The sequence below is a fragment of the Myotis daubentonii genome, chromosome 2 (assembly GCF_963259705.1).
Source record: "Myotis daubentonii chromosome 2, mMyoDau2.1, whole genome shotgun sequence".
NCBI classification, from domain to species: Eukaryota; Metazoa; Chordata; class Mammalia; order Chiroptera; family Vespertilionidae; genus Myotis; species Myotis daubentonii.
This window is the reverse complement of record NC_081841.1, coordinates 53,477,982-53,502,344: the sequence shown is the minus strand read 5'-3', so window position 1 is coordinate 53,502,344 and position 24,363 is coordinate 53,477,982. Positions and strand designations below refer to the sequence as shown.

The 24,363-nt window shown below is 52.7% G+C and overlaps 2 protein-coding genes across 5 annotated transcripts; both read left to right on the top strand.

Annotated features, from left to right (window-relative positions):
• The first annotated feature begins 242 nt into the window (after positions 1-242).
• SP7 (Sp7 transcription factor) lies at positions 243-9,052 on the top strand. Of its 2 annotated transcripts, XM_059683039.1 has the most exons (3): positions 243-406; positions 893-920; positions 6,137-9,052. In XM_059683039.1, exons 2-3 carry the CDS (start codon positions 900-902, stop codon positions 7,409-7,411), a joined length of 1,296 nt encoding a protein of 431 aa, XP_059539022.1. In that variant the 5' UTR covers positions 243-406; positions 893-899; the 3' UTR covers positions 7,412-9,052. The 2 variants fall into 2 exon arrangements, with proteins under 2 accessions (XP_059539022.1, XP_059539023.1); XM_059683040.1 differs by lacking the exon at positions 893-920.
• Positions 9,053-12,595: 3,543 nt separating this feature from the next.
• AAAS (aladin WD repeat nucleoporin) lies at positions 12,596-24,141 on the top strand. 3 transcript variants are annotated; one of them, XM_059683033.1, is made up of 16 exons: positions 12,596-12,846; positions 13,508-13,602; positions 15,744-15,799; positions 16,119-16,210; positions 16,381-16,427; positions 16,684-16,782; positions 17,082-17,225; positions 21,607-21,727; positions 22,307-22,431; positions 22,629-22,689; positions 22,829-22,919; positions 23,128-23,221; positions 23,305-23,372; positions 23,503-23,584; positions 23,692-23,776; positions 23,884-24,141. In XM_059683033.1, exons 1-16 carry the CDS (start codon positions 12,724-12,726, stop codon positions 24,106-24,108), a joined length of 1,608 nt encoding a protein of 535 aa, XP_059539016.1. In that variant the 5' UTR covers positions 12,596-12,723; the 3' UTR covers positions 24,109-24,141. The 3 variants fall into 3 exon arrangements, with proteins under 3 accessions (XP_059539016.1, XP_059539015.1, XP_059539017.1); XM_059683032.1 differs by having other exon boundaries at positions 12,597-12,846; positions 13,475-13,602; XM_059683034.1 differs by lacking the exon at positions 12,596-12,846 and adding an exon at positions 13,025-13,240 and having other exon boundaries at positions 13,475-13,602.
• The last annotated feature ends 222 nt before the right edge of the window (positions 24,142-24,363 follow it).

Sequence of the window (24,363 nt, the reverse complement as noted above, 5' to 3'; positions counted from 1 at the left end):
GTGTGGGTAGCACTCCGGGTACGTGTGCATGCATCATCCTATGTTTGTCCATGAGTGTGTGTGCTGTGTGTTCCAGTCTCTCTGTGTGAGTGTCGTCCCCAGTCCCCCATCCCCCCCCTGGATCTCTAATTAGTGGTTTGGGGTTTGTTCCTTTTCCCTCCTGTTCCTTCCCTCAGCGGCGGCAGCGGCAGCAGCAGCCTCAGCAGCAGGAGCAGCAGCCGAGCAGCAGCCAGGACGCCGGAGTCAGTAGGATTGTAGGATTGGAGCCCAAGTGGCAGCAAGAGTGGAGCTGGCCTGGGAGAGGAGCCGAGCCCTCCCAGGACCCTCAGGCCACCTCCTGCCTGCACTCCCACTGCCAGACCTCCAGGGAGGAGAGACCCAGGACACCCAGCCCCAGATCCCCCAGGTATCTGACACTGGGGACCGCTGGGAGGGGTTCCCATAGATGCCCATGGGGTTGCTGGGGGCAGGGGTGTGGGACGCCTGGGCCCACCAACCTTTCAACCCTTCTCCTCAGCAGCCCCCAGGACGCCCTGACTACTTGTCCATGTCCTTGTCCCCCTCCGGCTTCCACCCCTTCCCGGGGAGCCCTTTCTCCTCTCCCGCCCAGATCCCTTCTTTGGGGAGCTCAGCAAATGGAGCAGGAAATTTGGACCCTCTGCCTCCCTCTCTCGCCCTGCTCATTGGATCCGGAGCCTTCTCCTCTGGGAAAGCTGTAATTAGAGGGTGGATCCCTACAGACAGAGAGCAGCCCCCCCACTCCCACCCCCCCAGTCCCTTCTAACTTTAGATCTCTTCTCTCCCATTCTCCCATTCTCCCTCCCTCTCCCTCTCCTTCTTTCTCCGGCTCGGCTCTCTCCATCTGCCTGGCTCCTTGGGACCCGTTCCCCAGCCTCAGGATGGCGTCCTCCCTGCTTGAGGTAACTGCCCCCTCTCCCTCCCAGGACACCAGCCACAATCTCAATGGTCCTACTCCCTCCCCGCCCGCCCCCCACCTCCCAACTCACTCAGACAGTTGCTGTGGTGCTTGTCACTCTCAAGGGTCCCTCTGATGAGGAGAGAGGAGTGGGGTTAGAGGAGGGGGAGAAGGGGGCAGGAGAAAGGACGGGGAGGGAGGGAGATCAGGATCAGGGGTCAGAGAGCAGTCTAAGGAAGAGGAGAGGAGATTAGGCAAAAAGAAGGCAGGACCCCTAAGGTCAACCAAGCACACCAACTCTGAGGAATGCAAAGGGGATGGAGAAAGGAGCTAGTGGAGGGGGCGGGTGGGGAAAGAAGGGTGGGAGATAGGTAAGCTGGTAGCATACAGGGGGAGAAAGAGAAGGTGATGGGACTGGTTGAGCGGGCACAGAGTGACAATTGGGTTCAGTTCCTTGGGGGTCCTCTCTCCTGGAACTCAGCCTGAGCAGTGTCTTGTCAGTCTGTAGGTGGGAAGGGGCTGGGCTTCTGGGCTGGTGTGTATAGGAGAGGAGGTGGGCTATGAGAAAAGGGAGAAGGGCAGCCCTGTGCTCCAGTGCCTGAGCGGGGGCTGACCAGAGGAACTGGGCCCAGGCCTGAGAGGAACCAAGGAGGAGGGCCAGGGTCTGAGGCCGCCTGCCCGGCTCACAAATATTTAGCTTTCAGCCAAAGACAAACTCAGCTCTATTTTGGGAGTGGGAGGCTCCAGGGCGGACTGGGCCACTTCCCCTCCAGGCTGGGACCCCAGCATCTCTTTCCTCTGGCACTGGGCATGGAGGGAACTAGGGTACCAGCGGGGTCGGGATTTAGGGGTCTTGAGAAATCACTGATTCTACCAGGGCTCCTGAGGGAATCATGGCACATAGTTGGAAAGGGGGACTCAGCAATCCAGAGCCTGTTTTATAACGTCCTGAGTTTTCTCCGCTTCTCGGCCTCTGACTCTGTTTCTCAGTCACCATCTCTGACCTGCTGTCTGGGTCCCACCACAGGAATTTGTAGCCAGAGAGCCCTCCCTTATGTGGCCTTGAATCTTCCATATCCGTGGGCACCTCAGAAGCCCCCATGGCTGTCTCCTGTGCCCTAGCTCAGGTCCCAGGGGTGATGGGCCAAACAGGAAGCCAACTCATTCAGCCTGCAGGAGAGGTGTGTGTGAGATGGCACCGGAGTCTTAATGCCTGTGTTTATTGGCCTGAGTGTAAGTGTTAGAATGTAAAGCAGTGACTGCATGCGTGGCTGGCTTTTAGAGAGCACAGGGGTGTGTGTGTGTGTGTGTGTGTGTGTGTGTGTGTGTGTGTGTGTAAGCTGGGACATATTTGTGAGTCCAGGTGGGGAATGGTGTATGTGTAAGGCAGAAAGAGAGTTTGTGACTGAATTTGAGAGAATGACATACAAGCAAATGGGGTGGACGCCATGTCCCTTGTCAGTGCTCTGTACCCAGTCAGGAGTCCCAAGTGTTGCAATGAGAGCAAACTGCTCTCCCTGTCATCTCTCCACTAGACTCTATATTGAGCCATCATTGAAACACCGGTTGGTCTTGAGGAAGCAGGAGGACTAAGGTGCATGGAAATCCTAGGTCCACCCAAGACAGGGGCAGTGTCAGTGGGTGTGGGCGTCACACCAGAGTTGCCAGCGTGGCACTGGTGCCTGGGGGAAAGGGACCCAAAGGCCTGCTGGAAAGACAACAGACTGGGATAGCACTTGGCAAGAGGAATGTGCCATGAAAACTGGGTTTCCATGTCCCTCACTCCCTGTGAGCTGGAGATGTTCCAACATAAAGGCATTCCAGTCCCTCTGTGTCTTTTACCAATTTGGGGGCACCTGGGCCCTCAACTTTCCTTCCCCTTCTCTGCAGCCACCACCACCAGGAAGCCCTCAGCTTGGTATGGGTGGGATCTTTTTTTTTTTTAATATATATATTTTTAAAATATATTTTATTGATTTTTTACAGAGAGGAAGGGAGAGGGATAGAGAGTCAGAAACATCGGATGAGAGAGAAACATCAATCAGCTGCCTCCTGCACACTCCCCACTGGGGATGTGCCCGCATCCAAGGTACATGCCCTTGACCAGAATCGAACCTGGGACCCCTCAGTCCACAGGCCAACGCTCTATCCACTGAGCCAAACCAGCTAGGGCTTTAAAATATATTTTATTGATTTTTTACAGAGAGGAAGAGAGAAGGATAGAGAGTTAGAAACATCGATGAGAGAGAAACATCCATCAGCTGCCTCCTGCACACTCCCCACTGGGGATGTGCCTGCAACCAAGGCACATGTTCTTGACCGGAATTGAACCTGGGACCTCTCAGTCCGCAGGCCGATGCTCTATCCACGGAGCCAAACCGGTTAGGGCTGGGTGGGATCTTTGACAGTGGGAAGAACTTGGGGTTCAGACAGGGAAGCAGTGGCTGCTTGATGGGAAGCTCACCTGGCCTGAGTGAGATGCAAGAAAACAGGGAGCAGGGGGACATGGCGGTCAGGGCCAGATGGAGATGGAGAATTGGAAGTTGGGAGAACTAAACAACTTGGGAGGAGGTTGAAAAAGTGGACAGTTGGAAACTGGGACAACTGGAAACTTGGGTGCTCAGAACCTATGGCCAGTCAGACCTCAGATGTACAGTGAGTGAATATTCCAGTGGGAGGTCAGCCTGGCACTGTGAACACCTTCCCAGCCGCACATCTGGCTGAGAGAGCTGGGACAGCTCCTCTTGTTCCTCCTTCAGAGGTCCCCCTCCAAACTTGAAGTCTGCTCGGGGTTGTTGTTTAAGGAATAGCGGGTGGGAGAAGGGAGGCGGAAAAACAATTGGAAGGTAAGACTCCTGGGCCCTGAAAAGGTCATGCGTTTGATTAGGTATGAGGGCTCATATTTAGAACCCCTCTCCAGGACCCTCTCCCCACTTCTCAGGAGAGCGCAAGCAGCCAGAGAAGAAAACCGAGTCTATGGTTAAACAGCCAGGGGCCCAGCTCCTGGCTCCTAGAACAGCCTGAGCGGGCCTGACGTCTCACTCCCTTTTTCTCGCCTCCAGGGCCGGGGTCTCCTGTTGGCCTGGGGCTGCTTGCCTTCTTTCACCCCTCCTCCCCTCCCCACAGCTGGGTGGGGTCCCTGGGCTTGGCTGAGGCCCCTGTGGCCACAGTGTGAGGGCCGGGCGGGGGACGGCGTCGGCGTTTTTAAAAATAAACCGACCGCAGGGAAACCAACTGGAGCCGGCCCCGGGCTGGGCAGAGGGGGAGGGGGCGGTCAGGGGGAGAAGGCGGGAGAAGCGGCCTGGTCTGGGGGTGTTTTGGGGCCCAGCACCGCGGTGGTTTTCTTAGGTAGGAAATCTGCTTTCTTCCCTCCCCTCCTCCTCCCCCTTTTCTCTTCCTCCTTTTCCTCTCTGTTTTCCTTTGCCTTCCTAGCCCAGTCTCTTTCCATCACCTCTCTTTGTTTATACTGGTTTCCTCTAGCTCCCTCCCTTTTGTCTTTCCACCTTTCTGCTCTTTTGGGTCCCTGCCGGTTCTGCCCCAAAGCCAGTTTCCCCTCTGTTTCCCTTCCCCCACCTCTGGGGGCTTTTACATCAGTTCCTCGCCCTGTGCCCGGTGCTGGGCTCCCGCATCTCTGCGTCTCTGCGTCTCTGCGTCTCTGCCTCTCCCCTTCCTACTCCATGTTCCTCACTCCCTTTCTGCTGGGACCCTGCTCCTGCCCCAGCTGCTACCCCGCCTCAGCCCACCCTCTGCTTGGGGCATCAGAGGCTCCAGGGGAACCCTGGCTGGGAAGCACCAGGGCTTTCATCGGGGCCAGGTCTGAGGAAGGTTGTGGTGCCTCAGATTTGGGAGTCCATGTCCATGGGGTAGTTGGGCAGGGGGAGCATAGGTTTGCACTTGGGGAGCAGTGCAGGAGTGTTGACCCTGCCTAGCCCTGCCTTGAGGATTGGTGTCACACACACACATGCTGGCAGGCAGGTCTGGGAACCCTGGGCGCCTGGGTTCCTTTTCAGCTTTACTGAAGGCACCACCAAGTACATCGGCTTTTGAGGATCCCAGTCAGGGAACTGTCCAGGGTCAGCCTTTGAGGACATCTTTTTTGGGGGGCGGTGGGATTCTCAGTAATGGATGCCTATCTATGCCAGCCAGGAATTCTGGAGGGCACCTCCTCCCAGGCTGTCCCAGGGAGGGGTACCAGGCTCCTGAGGGAGGACTAGTCTGGCAGCAACAGCAGGATGGGCATTAGGCATTCTAGAAGACCCTCATGCCCTACATCCTCATAGGTTTCTTCACTCACTGTGTCGGAAGGGTGAAGAGAGACCAGCTACTTGGGCTGTGGGCTAGGTGTTCGGGGACACTGAGGCATGGAGGAGTGTGGCTGTGAGCCTGTATCACAGCCACCCCGATTTCTTACCCCGGAGGGGCATGAGGACTTCAAGCTCTTCCACCCCACAAAAGGGGTACCAGCTGGCTCCACGAAGAAGCAGGAGGTGCCCACTGCCCGCTTGAAAGACATTCTTGCCTCAGCCACAGTCTTGGCTTGGCGGCAGCCCTGTTCCCTCTCAATGTCTCAGTGTCTCAGCCATCGCTTCCTCTTGCTCCCAAGGCTCAGGGTCCCTGCCAAGAGATTCCTTACCAGGGACATGAGGACAAGGCCTTGGGGAGACCGGCCTGGGCCACTGCCTTAGTCGGGAGCTGAAGTGGAGACAGGAAGTGAAATACGGGGGTAATGCTGGGAAAATCTGGAATGGGGGTCACTACAGTCCCCTAATATTTTCCCCCTTCCCAGGCTGCTCTTTGAGCCTCATCTTTCCTCCCCAAGTCCCTGACTATGGCCTCTGCCCCAGACCACTCCCCGGGGTCAGGATCCCTAATTCTTACCTCATCCAGGTGGCAGCTCTTCTCCGGGCTCTTTAAGAGGCATCTCCTGTTTCCCTGAGGCCTTTGCCCACCCCCAGCTTCATCACAGTGAACCCGCTCTAGCCTCCTTAGCTGGGTGTTAAGCGGTAGTCTTGGCTTCTGCTCTCCTTCCACAATGCCGCCTGAGCTGTCCTGGGACCCAGTCCTTGCGGGCCCCTCCTCTTACCTCTACTTCCCCATTCCCTCCAATTCCTCCCTGACCCCTCTGCTCTCTTCTCCTTGTGTCGAGGCTGAAACCCTAGAGTTTACCATCTCTCTGCATTCTCCTCCTCTCCCCTAAGCAGTGCTTCCATGTCTCCCCAGGAGGAAGCTCACTATGGCTCCAGTCCCCTGGCCATGCTGACGGCGGCGTGCAGCAAGTTTGGTGGCTCCAGCCCTCTGCGGGACTCAACAACACTGGGCAAAGCAGGCACAAAGAAACCGTACTCTGTGGGCAGTGACCTCTCCGCTCCGAAAACCATGGGGGATGCCTACCCAGCCCCCTTTTCAGGCACCAATGGGCTCCTCTCACCGGCAGGCAGTCCTCCAGCACCCACCTCGGGCTATGCCAATGACTACCCTCCCTTTTCTCACTCTTTCCCTGGGCCCACGGGCACCCAGGATCCTGGGCTTCTAGTGCCCAAGGGACACACTTCTTCTGACTGCCTGCCTAGTGTCTACACGTCTCTGGACATGGCACACCCCTATGGCTCCTGGTACAAGGCAGGCATCCATGCAGGCATCTCACCAGGCCCTGGCAATGCTCCTACACCTTGGTGGGACATGCACCCTGGGGGTAACTGGCTAGGAGGAGGGCAGGGCCAGGGTGATGGGCTGCAAGGGACACTGCCCACAGGCCCTGCCCAGCCTCCCTTGAACCCCCAGCTACCCACCTACCCAGCCGACTTTGCCCCCCTTAATCCAGCCCCCTACCCAGCTCCTCACCTTCTGCAACCAGGGCCTCAGCATGTCTTACCCCAAGATGTCTATAAATCCAAGGCAGTGGGCAATAGTGGGCAGCTGGAGGGGAGTGGTGGAGCCAAAACCCCTCGTGGCACAGGCACAGGGGGCAGTGGTGGCTATGGGGGCAGTGGAGCAGGGCGCTCCTCCTGTGACTGCCCTAACTGCCAGGAGATAGAGCGCCTGGGGGCGGCAGCAGCTGGGCTGCGGAAAAAGCCCATCCACAGCTGCCACATCCCGGGCTGTGGCAAGGTGTACGGCAAGGCCTCGCACCTGAAGGCGCACTTACGCTGGCACACGGGCGAGAGGCCCTTCGTCTGCAACTGGCTCTTCTGTGGCAAGAGGTTCACCCGTTCGGACGAGCTGGAGCGCCACGTGCGCACTCACACCCGGGAGAAAAAGTTCACCTGCCTGCTCTGCTCCAAGCGCTTTACCCGGAGTGACCACCTGAGCAAACACCAACGCACCCACGGCGAGCCAGGCCCAGGGCCCCCACCCAGCGGCTCCAAGGAGCTGGGGGAGGGCCGCAGCGTGGGGGAAGAGGAGGCCAACCAGACACCCCGACCTTCAGCTTCTCCGGCACCCCCAGAAAAAGCCCCCGAAGGCAGCCCGGAGCAGAGCAACCTGCTGGAGATCTGAGCTGGGTGGAGGGTCTCCAGTCCCAGGGCTGCTTGCCAGTCTCTCCTGGCTCCGTGGACCACTGCTTGCCCCTCACTCCTTTGCCCCATGCATGCTGCCCTTTGGGGTGCTCTCCATCTCTCCCCTGGCTATTCTGAGCCTGGGTACCTCCCTGCATGCCTCCTCAGCTCCCCTCTTCCCTTTGCCATAAGCCCGTCCCATAAACGCTCATCTTAGGCCCTCACCTTGTGCCGGATTTCTGTACTCTGGCGTCCTAAACTCTTCTCTTGCCCTTGCTCACAGCTTCTCTCTCTTCTGCTCTTACCACACCATGTGGACTCCCAACACTTTATTTTTCTATGTTATTAACTCCTTGACATCCATCCTTTCTGCTTCCCAAGCTCATTTACCACTATCCCTTTGCTTCCAGGCTCCAGTCCCCCCAAGTTCTTACTCCACTGCTGCCGGTGCTCCAGAGCATTCTTCCTTTTTACAAACACAATGATGATAACGATGATGATGATAATTTATTGCCCCCTGGTGGCCTCTTCATTAGGGGCCAGAGTTAGGGGGATTGGGGTTAGTGACCTGGCAGGGAGCAGGGTACCAAAAGGGGGGCAGACCAGTGGGGATCTAATCCCAAAGATGGGGTGTCCCCAGGGTCAGGGAGGCTGCCCCCAGGCCTGTATATTTAACCCCTATGTTCCAAGAGAAATGAATACTAATAATAATAATAATTCTATTTATCTAAGTTATGATGACAGGTCAGGTAGAGTGAGCTGGGGAGGGGGGGTGGAGGTCCATTTCTGCTATGGAAATTTTAGCCAAATGCATCTCTGTATAGAAGTGTTAGTAGAGATCTTGTTAATAGAATTTCTATCATCAGGGTCTCAGTTAAAGGGGTTCCTCTTTTAGTGGAATCTGCTAATAGGGTTGGTTAGCTTGATCAATTAAAGAGTGATGGAGTATCTCTCAATTAGGGACTCCCTCATATTCCCACCCCCAGCCAGAAGCTGTGAAACTTCAAGTCCTATGGAGCGGTGAGGGGGGACTGGAATTACCCCAGCTTCCTCAAACCCAGAACCAGTTCTTCCACTTCTCCTCCCCTGACCCCATGACCCCATCAGGCTAATCCCTTGTTGCCATGGTTATGGAGAATTTACAGCTGCCATTTTAGACAGGCTCACTGGAGAAGCCCACCTTACAGGACGTTGGTTTGGAGGCGCCTCTCCTGAAGAATAGGTGGGGAAGGCTTCTCTGGGATCAGATGACAGTAAATCCAGTATTTATTGAGTGCCTACTCTGTGCACGGCACTGGGAACAAGGCTGGTGCCTCGAGGCCACGAAAAACAAGTTATAGGGCTAGGAGGACGTACTAGTAGGCCCCTAAGCTGATTTGGGTGCGGACGAGGCCCCCAACCTGGGACTTTGGATGCTCCCACCTCCAGTGACTTTAAAGCCGCTTCGTGCCTTCGAATACCTTTCCTGTGACTTTGGATCCTCCTTTTCTATCTCCTGCTCCCTCAAGGCCCCCAGTTTAAGGGTTAAAGCCGCTGGAGCTCGGGGAGAGGGTAATAAAATGGAAGGGAAGGGATCATGCCCTCATGGAGTCTTTTCTTCTTCTTCTTTTTTTAATTTAATAAATAAAAGTTCGATTTTAAACTTTGTCCTGGTGAGGAAAGGGGAATTGGAAGGGGAAAGGGTGAGCCACAGGATTCCTCCCCGGCCAGTCGGGGGCTCCTCCTGGGCGCTCTCTGGAGCCGCTCCGCCGCCAGCTCTCCGGCGGGGGCCGGGGCCGCGGAGAGCTCTCCGCGGGGTGGGAGGGCGGAGCGGCGTCTTCCTCTGCTCTTTCTCGGACTCGGCAGCCATGAGCCCTGCAGGCCCGGCGAGGGACCCGGACCCACACCGGCCCCAGACCTACCGGGGGGCGGCTCCCGCGGGCGCCCCGGCCTGGCACGCCACCCGCCCTGTCCCGGCCGCAATCAGCCGTGCCCGCCGCGGAGTTAGCGGAGGAACAAAAGCCACTCTGTGGCGGCCATCCCCCGGCCACAATAGGGCTTTGTGCGGCCTCACCCCCTAGGGCTCCCCTGCTGGACTAGGGGGGCCCCCGGGCCGCGCCCCCGGGCCCGGGCCCGACTGCGAGGGCGCCCCAGCCTACGGTCCCTCTCGCGGGCTCGGGAGCCGCGTGGCGGCGCCAGAGGGGGCGGGAGGAGGAGGGGGCCCGGGGCGGCGTGTCCGAGGCGGCGAGCCGGGCGGTCTCGGGGTGCGAGCCCCCTCCCCACTCGGCCGCCCTCCGCCAGGTGCGAAATCTCCTGCCCTCCGGCGCGGCTTCAAAGACGCTTTGAAGAAATCCGCGTTCCGACGTCTCGGGGGGCCGGGGCGGGGCGGGGGCGGGGGCCGCTGGAAGCCGCCCCCGAGAGGGGACCGGGAGTGGACCCCGGCCTCCCGCCCCGCCCGCTCCGGGACCCCCCAGGGCCTGGCCCGCTCGCCTCCCGGCCTCCGCCTGCCCGGTGCCAGCTCCAGCCCGCCGCAGCCCCGCGGTCCTCCCCTCCCCAGCCCCTCGGCCCCTTTCATCTTCCCTAGACTCCGCTTGGGGTTTTGCTGGTTTCTGGGAGATAAAAACCGCCTCAAACAGCGGCGGCGCGCCGCCAGGACAAACAGGGCTGGGCGGGCCATGTGCGCCTGGTTACCGGCCCCGGCCGGGTCGCCGGGAAGGGGCGGCGGCCGGGCTCCAAGCACCCGGGCTCCCGCGATGCCTCCCCAAGTGGGGGGCCCCTGCCAGAAGTCTCGGGCGCTGCCTCGGTTCCCCGCCCGGGTCGCCGGGGGTTGGCGGAGACCTCCCGCTAAGCGCTCCCGGCGCCCGGGGCTGTGGGTCACAGGCGCTGTGTCGCCGGGGCCGTCGCGCCCCCTGGTGAGGTTCGCGGGGAGCGCGCGAGGCCTGGGCTTCCGTCTCCCTCGAATCCGCAAGTTGTGAAAACCGTTCTACCAACATTAAATAAGGAGTATGGGGAAGGCGGCGGCGGGAGGTGAACGCACAAAGCACAGTTCCTCCTGCAGTGCGCATCCTCCTGCAGTGGGGCAAGCACCCACCCAAAAATGACAACGCAACCTGTTGGTGGAAATCAGGCTTCGTCCAAGGGAGGTGGGAGTTGCAGGCCGAGGCCACAGTCATTTCTTGGGGGTATCTTTGGGTTGGATGGTGCCACGCCTGAGGCAAAACAAAATCTTTGCGGTGGGTTCTCAGCGCTTTCCACTCATCTGTCAGAGTCACAGGCTCCTACCGCCAAGCCTGTCCTGCTCCCCTGCCCAAGGAGAGCTTTCCCAACTAGCTCCCCAAAGGGTTTTACAGTATGCTCTTGAAGCCTTCTGTGACTTCCCAGGCTACAGGGAGCGGATCTAGCAAAGTGGTTCTGTGCAGTATCACCTGGGAGCTTTTTTGGAAATTTAGCAAATTTCCCAGAGGTCCACTCAATCTGCATTTTAGCAAGATCCTCAGATGAATCCTATGGCCATTAACATTCTAGAGTCCTTGTTTTCTGACCTGGGAATAACTCTTGGTAGAAAGGAGCAGCAGACACAGAAGCTAAGAATGCTAAACTATAATGCGCACTAGAGCCTCCCATAAGATGAGCAGTGTTTTGTTTTGTTTTTTTAAAAATATATATTTTTTATTGATTTCAAAGAAGGAGAGGGAGAAATAGAAACATCAAGGATGAAAGAGAATCACCTATCCGCTGCTGCCCCCTGCACGCCCCCCACTGGGGATCCAACCCACAACCCGGGCATGTGTCCTTGACCGGAATTGAACCTGGGGCCCTTCAGTTCGCAAGCCAAGGCTCTCCAGCGGTTCTCAACCTGTGGGTCGCGAACAATGAAAATACATCCTGCATATCAGATATTTACATGACGATTCATAACAGTAGAAAGATTAGTTATGAAGTAGCAATGAAAATAATTTTATGGTTGGGGGTCACCACAACATGAGGAACTGTATTAAAGGGTCTCGGCATTAGGAAGGTTCACTGCATCCACTGAGCCAAACCGGCTAGAGTGAGATGAGCAGTTCTTGGGAGTGAGGACTGTGCCTGAAAAATTTCTCTGTCCCGCCCTTGCTGGTTTGGCTCAGTGGACAGAGCATCAGCCTGAGGACTGAAAGGTTCTGGGTTCGATTCTGGTCAAGGGCACATGCCCAGGTTACAGGCTCAATCCCCAGTAGGTGTTGTGCAGGAGGCAGCCGATCAATTCTCTCATCATTGATGTTTCTATGTCTCTCTCCCTCTCCCTTCCTCTATATCAATAAAAATATATTTTTAAAAAATTTCTCTGTCCCCAGAGTATGGTCCTTGGAATTTGCTCATTAACATTTGTTAAATGAATGAACCAATGCCTAAGTCGTCCAGTCCATGACAGTTATGGCTAATGATCTCTGATATCTGTTTAGCAGTTTATAATTTATTAAATGGCTTCATTTCTATTATTTTGAATGGGAAACAACCACATGAAATAATGAGAACATTCTGCAAGTAAGGAAGCAGAGGCTTAAAGAATTCAATGATTTTTCCCAAGGTCATGTAGCTGTAAGCTGAGGAGCCCCCATTCTGCATTAGACTCCTTGGAGTTAGATGGAATAAGATCAATTTCGCTTTTATTCTGAAGTTAGAATGCCTGGTTGTGATATTTTTAGGTCAAATTTCTCAGTGTCTTGTTCTCATGGGGACAATTGTTGTAAAGATTATACAAGCGCTTATAATAAATGCTCAGGAAATGTTACTGTTTTCCAACAGTTTCCCCCTTTTCCTTCCAGGACGCCTAGCCCTGTGGGCCCTAGGTTCTGGCGGCCGCACTACTCGCTCTCAGTGACTTTTCTTCTCCTGGAGGCTTTCCAGCCCATGTGACCGTCTCTGTTTTCCTCGGTGCGATTCACAGTCCTGGGAGGGTTAAATGAGGTACTTTCCTGAACGTGGCTCAACTGGGGCTTTCCAAGCGCTGCGAGAGTGGGAAACGGCATTTGGGAATTCGGAACTGGGAAAAACAGCAGCCCCACAGGAAAAAAAAACAAAAACGTCTCAACTAGGGGTTGGCCGTACGGACGTGTCCGCGCCGTTTTCCCTGCAGCCGCCAGGCGGCGCGCGAGGAAGCGCTAGAAGTCTATTCCCCCCCCCCCCCGACTGCGCAAGCGTCCTTCTTCTGCGTCATTCTCTTCACTTCCGTTGGGCTTCACTTCGCTGTTTGTCCCAGGCGGCTACCCGTACGCATCCGAATCTAGCCCGGGAACTGAGAGAGCCGCTGCGTCCGCGAGGTTGCCGCTTCCGGACGTCTGCGGGACCGGCAAGATGTGCTCCCTCGGGTTGTTCCCTCCGCCTCCGCCTAGGGGCCAAGTCACCCTATACGAGCACAATAACGAGCTGGTGACAGGCAACAGCTATGAGAATCCTCCTCCCGACTTCCGGGGCCAGGTGGCCGGGGCGGGGAGGGCGGGACCTACAGGCTGGGGGCGGAGTCAGGGAGAAGCGGGGGCCCGAGGCTGTGCGGCGGGGGCGGGGTTGGGGTTGCAGTCCCCACGTTGGCGCACTGGACGCTGCCTGGCCCGGGCTGGAGAAGGATAGAAGAGCAGGATGTATTTTAGGGCTGGGATTGGAGGATGAGGGGTGCTGAGAAGCTGGGGGGCAGGCCTAGAGAGAGTGGAGAGGATGTGAGGGTGCAGGAGAAGTCCTGAGAAGTTGGGATCAGTGGGAGAACTGGGAAAGCACAACTTGGAGAGTTTTGTTTTTCCCCGTGGTGTTCCTGGGAAGGAAAAGGAAGAAAAAAGGACACTTACTGAGCGTTTACTCTGTGAGGAGGCGGCTCTGAGTTAGGTGCTCACAAATATAAGATTTAATAATCACAACAACCCTGTGAAATAGTATTGTAGTTTTACAGATAAGAGCTAAGAGCTGTTTTCCGGGTTTTCAAGTGTTGTATTTGTGGAAATGGGAAATGGGTCTCTGGAGCCTCTTACCCTTAGTCCAGCCATGGTTCGGAGAGGGCAGGGAGTTCAGCAGAAAGAGACGGACTCATTGCCAATCTCTCATTTCTGGGTTATAGTGGATCAATTTTCCTGTCCTCAACCTGTCTAAGGACCCCCTGAAGAACCCTGGGAGGCTGGACCATGGCACAAGAACTGCTTTCATCCACCACCGGGAGCAAGTGTGGAAGAGATGCATCAATATTTGGTGAGACATGGCAAAGGGTCTCCTGGAGATGGTGAGGTCACACCCCTCTGCCTCTGCTGCTAGGCTCAGTCCTCATTGTAGAGCTCAAGGCTGTGCAACAGTTTTTCCATTTCGGCTCCAGTGACTTGCCTTGCTTTCTGGTTTGATTATGTGAACCTGCTCCCTACTCAGCAAGGCTGGCTCGAAGGTCGCAGCGAATGACCTGGTACCTAGGTCATTCACTTTGCACACGTAGGAGCGGAGCCATACTGCCTGGATTCATTTCCTGCCTGTGCCACTTTTAGCTGTGTGACCTTGGGCAAATTACTTATTCACTCTGCCCCTCAGTTGCTTCATCTGTAAAATGGCCCCTGTCTCTCAAGGTTGTAGTGATGATGAAATGAGTTAGTAGATGTAAAACACAGAGAACAATGCCTGGCCCATACGAATCCCCTCGAGAGTTAGCTATTATCATTGTCATTTGTAGAGTGAATTCCTACAAATGAAGTAGCTGGTTTCAAAGGGTATGTTCACTTGTAATTTCATGTGCTGTTGTCAGATAGTCCTTTGAAATTGTGCATATGTAGCCCTAGCCGGGTTGGCTCAGTGGTTAGAGAGTCAGCCTGGGGCGAGGTTTGATTCCGGTCAAGGGTATGTACCTCGGTTGCAGGTTGCAAGCTTGAGCCCCAGCCCCAGCCCCAGTCCGGGCACCGGGGCACGTGTGTGGGAGACAACCAGTCGGTGTGCCTCTTGCATTGATGTTTCTCTTCTCTCTCTCTCTCCCTTCCATTCTCTAAAAAAAAAAAAAAATCAATGGAAAAAATATCCTCTGGCCTAGCCTGTTTGGCTCAGTGGATAGACTGTTGGCCTGTTCACTGAAGGGTCCCAGGTTCGATTCCCAGTCAGGGCACGTGCCGGGGTTGCAGGCTTGATCCCTAGTGTGGGGCATGCAGGAGGCAGCTGATCCATGATTCTCTGTCATCATCTATGTTTCTATTTCCCTCTCCTCCCTTCCTCTCTGAAATCAATAAAAATCTATTTTAAAAAAAGAAAAAATATATATCAAAGAAAAAAGAAAAGAAATTGTTCATATTTATAGACTTACCAGCAGTGTATGAGAGTGCTGTCAAACTTTAGTATTTGGGCCCTAGCTGGTTTGGCTTAGTGAATAGAGCATTGGCCTGTGGACTGAAGGGTCCCGGCTTTGATTCTGGTCAAGGGCACATGCCCGGGTTGTGGACTCAATCCCCACTAGGGGTTGTGCAGGAGGCAGCCCAGTGATGGCGAACCTTTTGAGCTCGGCGTGTCAGCATTTTGAAAAACCCTAACTTAACTCTGGTGCCGTGTCACATATAGAAACTTTTTTATATTTGCAACCATAGTAAAACAAAGACTTATATTTTTGGTATTTATTTTATATATTTAAATGCCATTTAACAAAGAAAAATCAACCAAAAAAATGAGTTTGCGTGTCATAGGTTCGCCATCACTGAGGCAGCCGATCAGTGATTCTCTCTCATCATTGATGTTTCTATCTCTCCCTCTCTCTTCCTCCCTGAGATCAATAAAAATATATTAAAACAAAAAAACTTCAATATTTGGTATTACAGTATGATTTAATTTGCATGTCTCTTGTATGTGAGTGAAGTTAATATCAATTCATTGTCTGAAAGTTATTCAGTCCTGGGCCCTTTCTCACTTTCTGCCCCTCCAGCTGCTGCTTCGCTTGCTGATGTCCCTTAGATGTTGGTGTCCTGGGCTGGACTTGCAGTTGATGCCCCACACCTGGGTGTTCCCTTGTCTGCCAAACACCCCCTCTAATCTGCACCAGACTGATCTTTCTAAAATGCCTCTGCTTAGTGATCCTTCCACGGCTTTCCATTCACTGACGTAGGGCTAGTCTTTATTCCTTGACTGGCTCACAAGGCCCTGAAGGACATCTGAGCCTTAGTTGCCTACTTGGTAAAATGTGCAGAATACTCATTTTAGGGTGATAATGAAATGAAACAACAATATATCAAGGGCATGGCACATAGTTGCTACTCAATAAATGTGAATTCTCTTAATCGTAATACATGTTTATTGAGTGACTGAATGACATTTGTAGAAGGTAGACTGAAGAGATCAGAGTACTCTGACTCGAAGCTTCCTCTTCTCATCAGGCGTGATATGGGCCTGTTTGGGGTGCTGAATGAAATTGCCAACTCGGAGGAGGAGGGTAAGTATTTCTCCCTCCAGCCCTCTCTAGTTTTGCTATTGACATCACCCCTTCATATTCTCCCTAACGCATCCTGGTACCTGTTGGCCCAGCCCCTTTCCCTTTAGCCCTGTTTTCCCTGGCCAGTTGTCTACACTGCTGCCATCTTTACTCCTCCCCTCTACCTACCCCGCATATCCCAGAGTGGGTGTCCAGAATGAGGTGTCCAAAAACACTTATTTGGTAGAAGGACCTGGGGAGTGCTCATCCCTCACCTAAGAGGGTGCCCTGTTAGAGCCCTGTGAATGGTTTAATCAGAGCTGTTTCCTCAACCCCACAGTGTTTGAGTGGGTGAAGACTGCGTCCAGTTGGGCCCTGGCACTCTGTCGATGGGCCTCCTCCCTCCATGGGTCCCTGTTCCCACACCTGTCTGTAAGTTTAGCTTTCCCCCCTGGCCCTTCCCACTCCCATCCCCCTCTCCATTTCCTTAAGGGCGGGGTGGGTGGGAGGGAAACCTGCAGAAGGGGGTGTGGTCCAGGGGAACATTATGGGGATAAGCTCCTTTTGTCCCAGTGCATCCTTGATCCGATTTGATCTTACAGCTCAGGAGTGAAGATCTGATTGCTGAATTTGCCCAAGTCACAAATTGGTGAGTGTACCAGCTCTGAGACTTTGGTAGGAAGGAAGTCCTGAAACTTGCAGCTTCTTTTGGGGAGAACAAGTCTATGCACAGATTCCTCCCACCCCTTTCCTGACTGCCTCCCACATTCTCACTCCTTCCTCCCCCAAAAAATAAAAGAAAAAGTAAAAAACAGTAATGTCCTTATATGACAAGGAATCTAAGCTTCTGGGTTGGGGTAAGGACAGGTATAGATTGGGACTCTTCATGCTCATTCCTGCCCCAGGTCCAGCTGCTGCTTGCGGGTCTTTGCATGGCACCCCCACACCAACAAGTTTGCGGTGGCCCTGCTAGATGATTCCATCCGTGTGTATAATGTTAACAGGTATGTGGGGGCCTTCTGGGCAAGCTCTGACTCTTCAGTCTCCATGGTTTAGTCTCCACTTCCCTGTCCCGCCTTGGTCCCAGGGGAGTCCTGCAGTGCCTGGGCCTGGTCCACAGGGCTCCTTCTGGAACTGGATGTGTCCTCTATCCAAACAGATAAAACCTTTATCTTATCCTGTCCCACAATACCCCAGCCCTGGGTAATGAGCTTTCTTCTCTAGATTTGCCTCTCAGCTGTACTCAGTTCCTCTGAGCCTTCGTGTTCCTGTTGTGACTCGGTCTCCAACCCCTTCTTCGCAGCACTATAGTCCCCTCGCTGAAGCACCGGCTGCAGCGAAACGTGGCCGCTCTGGCCTGGAAGCCCCTCAGCGCCTCTGTCCTGGCTGTGGCCTGCCAGACCTGCATTCTCATCTGGACCCTGGACCCCACCTCCTTGTCTACCAGGTGAGTCCCACTCTGTCTTACCGTGGCCTAAAGGTTGTGGCCCTGCTAGGTGTCGTGAGGAGGTCTCAGAGGAGAAGTTCTTTGTCCTCACAGCAGTTCCCACGGGAGAAGTAGACCTAAGGTCAAGGTGGAGGTGCTAAACACTTTAATCTAGAGAAAGGGACAGAAGTAGGGGCTCCTGGGATACTGGGAAGTGTGTATCTATGAATTAAGGAGTGGAAAGGCTGTCTCTTTTAGAAGACTGTCAGATACAGGTTTAAAGGAAGGTGGGGAGTTAATATGGATATAAATTGAAACCAATGAAAAATAACCCCCAGAATTAATAATACAAAACCAGAAACTGGTTGTTTAAATTATGAATAAAGAAAAAAACCTTTGCCGAAACCGGTTTGCCTCAGTGGATAGAGCGTCGGCCTTCGGACTGAAAGGTCCCAGGTTCGATTCCGGTCAAGGGCATGTACCTGAGTTGCGGGCACATCCCCAGTGGGGGATATGCAGGAGGCAGCTGATCGATGTTTCTAACTCTCTTTCTCTCTCCCTTCCTCTCTGTGAAAAAATCAATAAAATATATTAAAAAAAAAAAAAAGAAAAGAAAAAAACCTTTTAGTCAGCCTTGTTGACCTAAAAGAAAATCAAAGTACATATGCTATTTTTAGAACGGGAATGGAGAGATAACCACAGCTATGGAAGAAAATAGAGTTATTAAAGAATATATATTTTTTAAAATATATTTTATTGATTTTTTACAGAGAGGAAGGGAGAGAGATAGAGAGAGTTAGAAACATCGATGAGAGAGAAACATCGATCAGCTGCCTCCTGCACATTTCCCATTGGGGATGCGCCCGCAACCCAGGTACATGCCCCTGACCGGAATCGAACCTGGGACCCTTCAGTCCGCAGGCCGACGCTCTATCCACTGAGCCAAACCGGTTTCGGCAAGAATATTATATACATGTTTAGACCAAGAGATTTGAAAATCTAAAGGAAGTTTTCGCTTTTCTAGCAAAATATAAACTACTGAAGTGGATTGTTGAAGAAATTAAAAGGGATGAGCTCTACCACTAAAAAGATGCCAGGCTGACATGGTTTTATGAGAGTTTTATCTAATTGTCAAAGAAAAGATCATCTCCATGCTATTTAACCCTTTGCGGTCGTATTAAATTTGGACATGGGTGTCGTACTGGTCGGAACTAATTTCCATTGAAAGAGCCGTGATACATAACATGCAAGATTATGAAGGATAAACAAGATTTATTAATTCTTTTTTGGAACTACGTCATTACTAGTAGAATCACTACAAACAGTATCACTTTCTACGTCAGAGTCAGTATTCAAGGTGCCAAAATAAAACTCTTCATCGTTACTTTCAGATTCGCAGTACACTTCTTTCGGTAACTTTCTTTTTGCCATTTTGGAGTATTATTTTGAAATATCTTAACAAGCGAGAATGCCTAATTACAGTTAAACGTAATTTGTAAAGCTTTATTTGAAATTCTGCGAAGTATCTCCGAAGCTTGTCGATTTCTTCACTCTCAAAAGGTGACTGACTCGCCGGAACCGGTTTGGCTCAGTGGATAGAGCGTCGGCCTGCGGACTGAAGGGTCCCAGGTTCGATTCCGGTCAAGAGCATGTACCTGGGTTGCGGGCGCATCCCCAGTAGGAGATGTGCAGGAGGCAGCTGATCGATGTTTCTCTCTCATCGATGTTTCTAGCTCTCTCTCTCTCTCCCTTCCTCTCTGTAAAAAATCAATAAATATATTTTTAAAAAAAAAAAAAAAGGTGACTGACTCGCCACGGTGTTTTGCATGGCGAGTGTGGAACGACCGCGTTTGTTTATATTGAGTTTCGATATCTCCGATTTGTCGGGGCAATGTTTTGGTTCGTGACAAGGTCACTTAGACACTTAAGAGCTTTCAGAGAAATTATGAACTGATACATGAATGAATAGAGTTAAGATTCGTACGGTTCCTTGCTGTGGTGGCTGAGAGCAGACATACGACTGGAACGGTAAGAAAGCTTTGGTGGCTGAGAGTAGACAAACGACCGCAAAGGGTTAATTCAGATCATAGAAAAATTAGGAAATCCTTCTGATTAAATTTTTACTTTTAATGAACTTTATTTTGGTATAATTTTATTTATTTTTAAAAAATTGCCGAAACCGGTTTGGCTCAGTGGATAGAGCGACGGCCTGCGGACTGAGGGGTCCCAGGTTCGATTCCGGTCAAGGGCATGTACCTGGGTTGCGGGCATATCCCCAGTGGGAGATGTGCAGGAGGCAGCTGATCGATGTTTCTGTCTCATCGATGTTTCTAACTCTCTCTATCTCTCTCCCTTCCTCTCTGTAAAAAATCAATAAAGTATTATTAAAAAAAATAAAATAAAAAAATAAAAATTGATTTCAGAGAGGAAGGGAGAGGGAGATAGAAACATCAATGATGAGAGGGAATCATTGATCTCTTCAATCCACCAGCCGATGCGCTATCCATTGAGCAAACCAGCTAGGGCAGGGGTGGGCAAACTTTTTGACTCGAGGGCCACAGTGGGTTCTTAAGCTGGACTCAGAAGAAGGAGCTGCGGCCGTGTTTCCCGACGTTGCCATGTTGTTAACACTGCTGCTGGTGAAGGAGCGGAGGGGAGAGCAAGAGAACCCTCCGCTCTTTCGGCTCCGCGGGCCGGATAGAACAGCCGAACGGGCCGGATCTGGCCCGCGGGCCGTAGTTTGCCCACGGCTGAGCTAGGGTGATGATTTTAGATTTTAGCAAAGATAGTGGAGAGTTTTGATATATCTTTCATGCAATTTCCCCATTTTAAACATATTTCCATGTTACATTTGTCAAAACTAAGAAACTGCCCAACCGGTGTAGCTCAGTGGTTGAGCGTTGACCTATGAACCAGGAGGTCACAGTTCGATTCCTGGTCAGGGCACATACCTGGGTGGAGGGCTCGATCCCCAGCATGGGCATGCAGGAGGCAGCCGATCAATCATTTGTTCTCATTATTTATTTATTTATTTTATTAATCCTTACCTGAAGACATTTTTTCCATTGGTTTTTTTTTTTTTTCTTAGAGTGGAAGGGAGAGGGAGAAACAGAGAAAAACACCAATGTGAGAGAGACGCATCAATTGGTTGCCTCCCACACACACACCCAACCAGGGCTGGGAGCCTACAACTGAGGTAAATGCCCTTGACTGGAATCGAACCCTGGACCCTTCAGTCCACAGGCCAACGCTCTATCCACTTAGCCAAAGCAGCCAGGGCTCATTATTTATGTTTCTCTCTCTCTCTCCCTCTCCCTTCCTCTCTAAAAATCAGTAAAAAAACATTAAAAAGCTGCCGCAAAACTGAAATGTCCATTTGTGGAGGCATGTCTAAATAAATTATGGTTATTTGTTCAGTAGAATACAGGGGAGCTACTGAAAAGAATAAGATAGGTCTCTATGAACTGGAAAGGTAACTATGATTTACTGTAATGGTAAAGCATAAGTTGTAGATCAGTGGCCTAAGACCTCATTGGAGCTAAAAGTGGTTCTAGGTAAGTGGAGAAGTGAGAGGGTGGCACTAATTGAGGCAGAGGCCTGTACCTGTCAGGCCAAATATGTGGCTCTGGAGATGCAAAGCTAAGACACAGTGGTGCCCTCAAGTAGTTCCCAGCCTCGTGTTGGAGGCCAACCCCTGGGCAGCATCTTTATGGCAAGCAGAAAACAGAGGAGCAGAGGAGGGAGGCTGATTTAAAAAATACATATTTTTATTGATTTCAGAGAGGAGGGATGAGGGAGAGAGAGAAACATCAATGATGAGGAGAATCATTGATTGGCTGCCTCCTGCACACTCCCTACTGGGGATCGAGCCCGCAACCTTGACCGGAATCAAACCTGGGACCCTTCAGTCCGCCACTCTCCACTGAGCCAAATCGGTTAGGGCAGGAGACTGGTTCTTAGAAGGAAAGGCAAAAACACAGGTTTTGCAGCACAGGATGAGTTCTGGGGAGTGGCAGGTGGTTCTGGCAAGAGAAGAATTTATCCCAGGCACCCGGCAAGATGGTCCTTTGGGCAGAGGGCTGTCTTCTCTGGTGGAGCATGACATCTCCCCAGCTTACCAGTTCTAGCTTTACTGGTCAGAAAGTTTTATTTCTCCTTGAGGACTCTAGTGAAAGCTTACTCCCTTTTACCCACTTTCCTCTATGGACCTACTGGTGGTGACATTGCCTTTCCTTATTTTTTTCTTTAACTTGCACAATCCTTATTCATTTTCTCCAACCTGGATTTGGGCTCCGAGGGGCCACTGGGCTTTGGAAATTTTATCAGGAGGAGGCAAGGAAATAAAATCATGGGGCTTTCTTCTTGTTGTCTTCTGACTTCCTTCCCTATTTCCTCTTGGCAGACCCTCTTCTGGCTGTGCCCAAGTGCTCTCTCACCCTGGGCACACACCTGTCACCAGCTTGGCCTGGGCCCCCAGTGGGGGGCGGCTCCTCTCAGCTTCACCTGTGGATGCTGCTATCTTGGTAGGTTGGTCCCCACCCTTCTTTTGGTCGTTGCAGCCACTCCTCAGGTTGAGGAAGGAGCCTTTGCCTAGTGGTGGAAAATATCCTTTAGGAAGGAGAGGGATAGTTGTCCTTCAGTCTTAAACTTACCTAGGGAAGGAGCTGCATCATCCAGACTCTCAGATTTAACATTCCGCCTGCTATAATTGTAAACACAAAACCTATTTTTCCTCCTGTTTTTTTTTTGTTAATCCTCACCCGAGGATGTTTTCTCTTTTGGGGTGGAAGGGGTTTGGGGGGCAGGGGAGTCAGAGAAACATCGATGTGAGAGGGACACATCGCCCCGATCAGGGCTGGGGACCGAGCCTGCAACTGCCGTATGTGTCCTTGTGCCTCTGACCAGAATCGACCCGTGACTCTTCAGTCTACAGGCCAACGCTCTAACCACTGCGCAACTGGCTAGGGCATATTTCCTCCTGTTTTAACAGCCCCTTTCCTGCTCCCTCCCTTTCTGGTTCTTTGTACCTTAAAGAGGGGAGCCCCTGTGAGATGATGGGGTGCTTGAGTTTCCTGTCTACTCTTTTGACCCCACTCCCCTAGGTATGGGATGTTTCAACAGAGACCTGTGTTCCCCTTCCCTGGTTTCGGGGAGGTGGCGTTACCAACCTGCTCTGGTCCCCAGATGGCAGCAAAGTCCTGGCTTCCACTCCTTCAGCTGTCTTTCGGTGAGTGGTGAGTGGGAGGACAGAGGGAGGGCAAGAATGACCTGGAGAAAGGCACTTGGCTCCTGGAACGTCCAGCAGGAAGGACCTTCTGTCCTCATTCCTATTTTTTGACCTGACCCCGGGACTGACAGAGGGAGCGAAGTTTAAATTTTGGAACCCAGACCTCCTAAGCTGTGATTTGCTTCTCTCTGGCGCAGAGTCTGGGAGGCCCAGATGTGGACTTGTGAGAGGTGGCCTACTCTGTCAGGGCGATGTCAAGTGAGTTTCAAAGAAGCTGGGGAGGAGTTGGGCCCCTGACTCCCCAAGCTTGTCTCCCCACCTCCTCTACTTCTCTTCTTCTTACCAATACATTCCCCTATGGACCACCCTTCCCCTGCCTTTTGCTTCCTGATCCCAGACAGGCTGCTGGAGCCCAGATGGAAATCGGCTGCTGTTCACTGTATTGGGGGAACCACTGATTTACTCCTTATCATTCCCAGAACGTTGTGGTGAGTTAGGGGAAACACTTCAGGGTGCAGACCATCTCTGGGGTAGTCAGAGGGAGGCAGGAACCCTCTGGAATATGCTACTCTGAAGGATAAGGGGAAGGAAAGCAGCTTGGGGGATGAGAGGTGTTGATGCCTGTGATGGAGAGGAGGCAGGGGACAAGTCAGATGCCCGTTTCTTGTACTTAAGAGCCTCTTTCCTTACCTACAGGTGAGGGAAAGGGGCGTGTTGGAGGTGCAAAATCAGCAACGATTGTGGCAGATCTGTCTGAGACAACAGTACAGACACCACATGGAGAGGAAAGGTGAGCTGAGTGGGTGAGGGGGAGAGGCAGTGGAATGTGGGAGACCGTGCTGAGCCCTCCCAACCTACTGTTCTGACCCATAGACTCGGGGGAGAGGCTCACTCCATGGTCTGGGACCCCAGTGGGGAGCGTCTGGCTGTGCTCATGAAAGGTAAGAGGTGGGGAGGAAGGACTATGCTCAGGCCCTAGGCACCTTACCAGTGCCCATGACCTGGCTGCAGTTCTTTGCCCCTGCCCTGCGATTCAGCCTCTAGGTTCCTTCCTGCATCCGTTTCTTACAGGAAATCCCCAGGTCCAGGACGGTAAGCCAGTCATCCTCCTTTTTCGCACTCGAAACAGCCCTGTGTTTGAGCTACTTCCTTGGTAAGTGCTGGGCAGGCCATTAGATCTGGGCTCACCAGCCTTCCCTCACTAAACCCACATCCCAGCTCTGCCTCCAGGTGCCTGCTTATTGTTTCTTCTTCCCCCAGTGGCATTATCCAGGGAGAGCCAGGAGCCCAGGCCCAGAGCATCACTTTCCATCCTTCCTTCAGCAAAGGGGCTCTGCTCAGTGTGGTGAGTAGGCCAGGCTGCTGGGGTTTTCAGGGGTGAGGTGGAGGAGCTGAGGGCCTTGGCTGCTGTGTGGCCCAGCCCGATAAGACCTCTCTCTCCCCTTTCTGCAGTGCTGGTCCACAGGCCGAATTGCCCACATCCCTATGTACTTTGTCAACGCCCAGTTTCCACATTTTAGCCCGGGGCTTGGCCGAACCCAAGAGCCCCCAGCTGGGGGTGGAGCTTCTGTTCATGAACTGCCCCTCTTCACTGAGACATCCCCAACCTCTGCTCCTTGGGACTCTCTCCCAGGGCCACCACCTGCTCGGCCCCACTCCCCTCACCCCCACTTCTAATAATAAAAATTTCCTTCTGTGTTTCCCTCTCAATGATGAGACTCTTTTCAAGGGAACTGCATTAGGGTGCAGTGAAGAAACAGGCATAGACTTTGGTTAAGATTTTGGTTCTGTCACTTTTAGCCACTTCTTATGGGTTCGTCAAGTTATTTAACCTGAGGAACTAGATGGTTTTCAAATGATTATGAAAGAAAAGCTGAGAAAATACCAAAAGTCCTGAAGGTCTAGCATAGGCTCTGGCATGTAATAGATGTT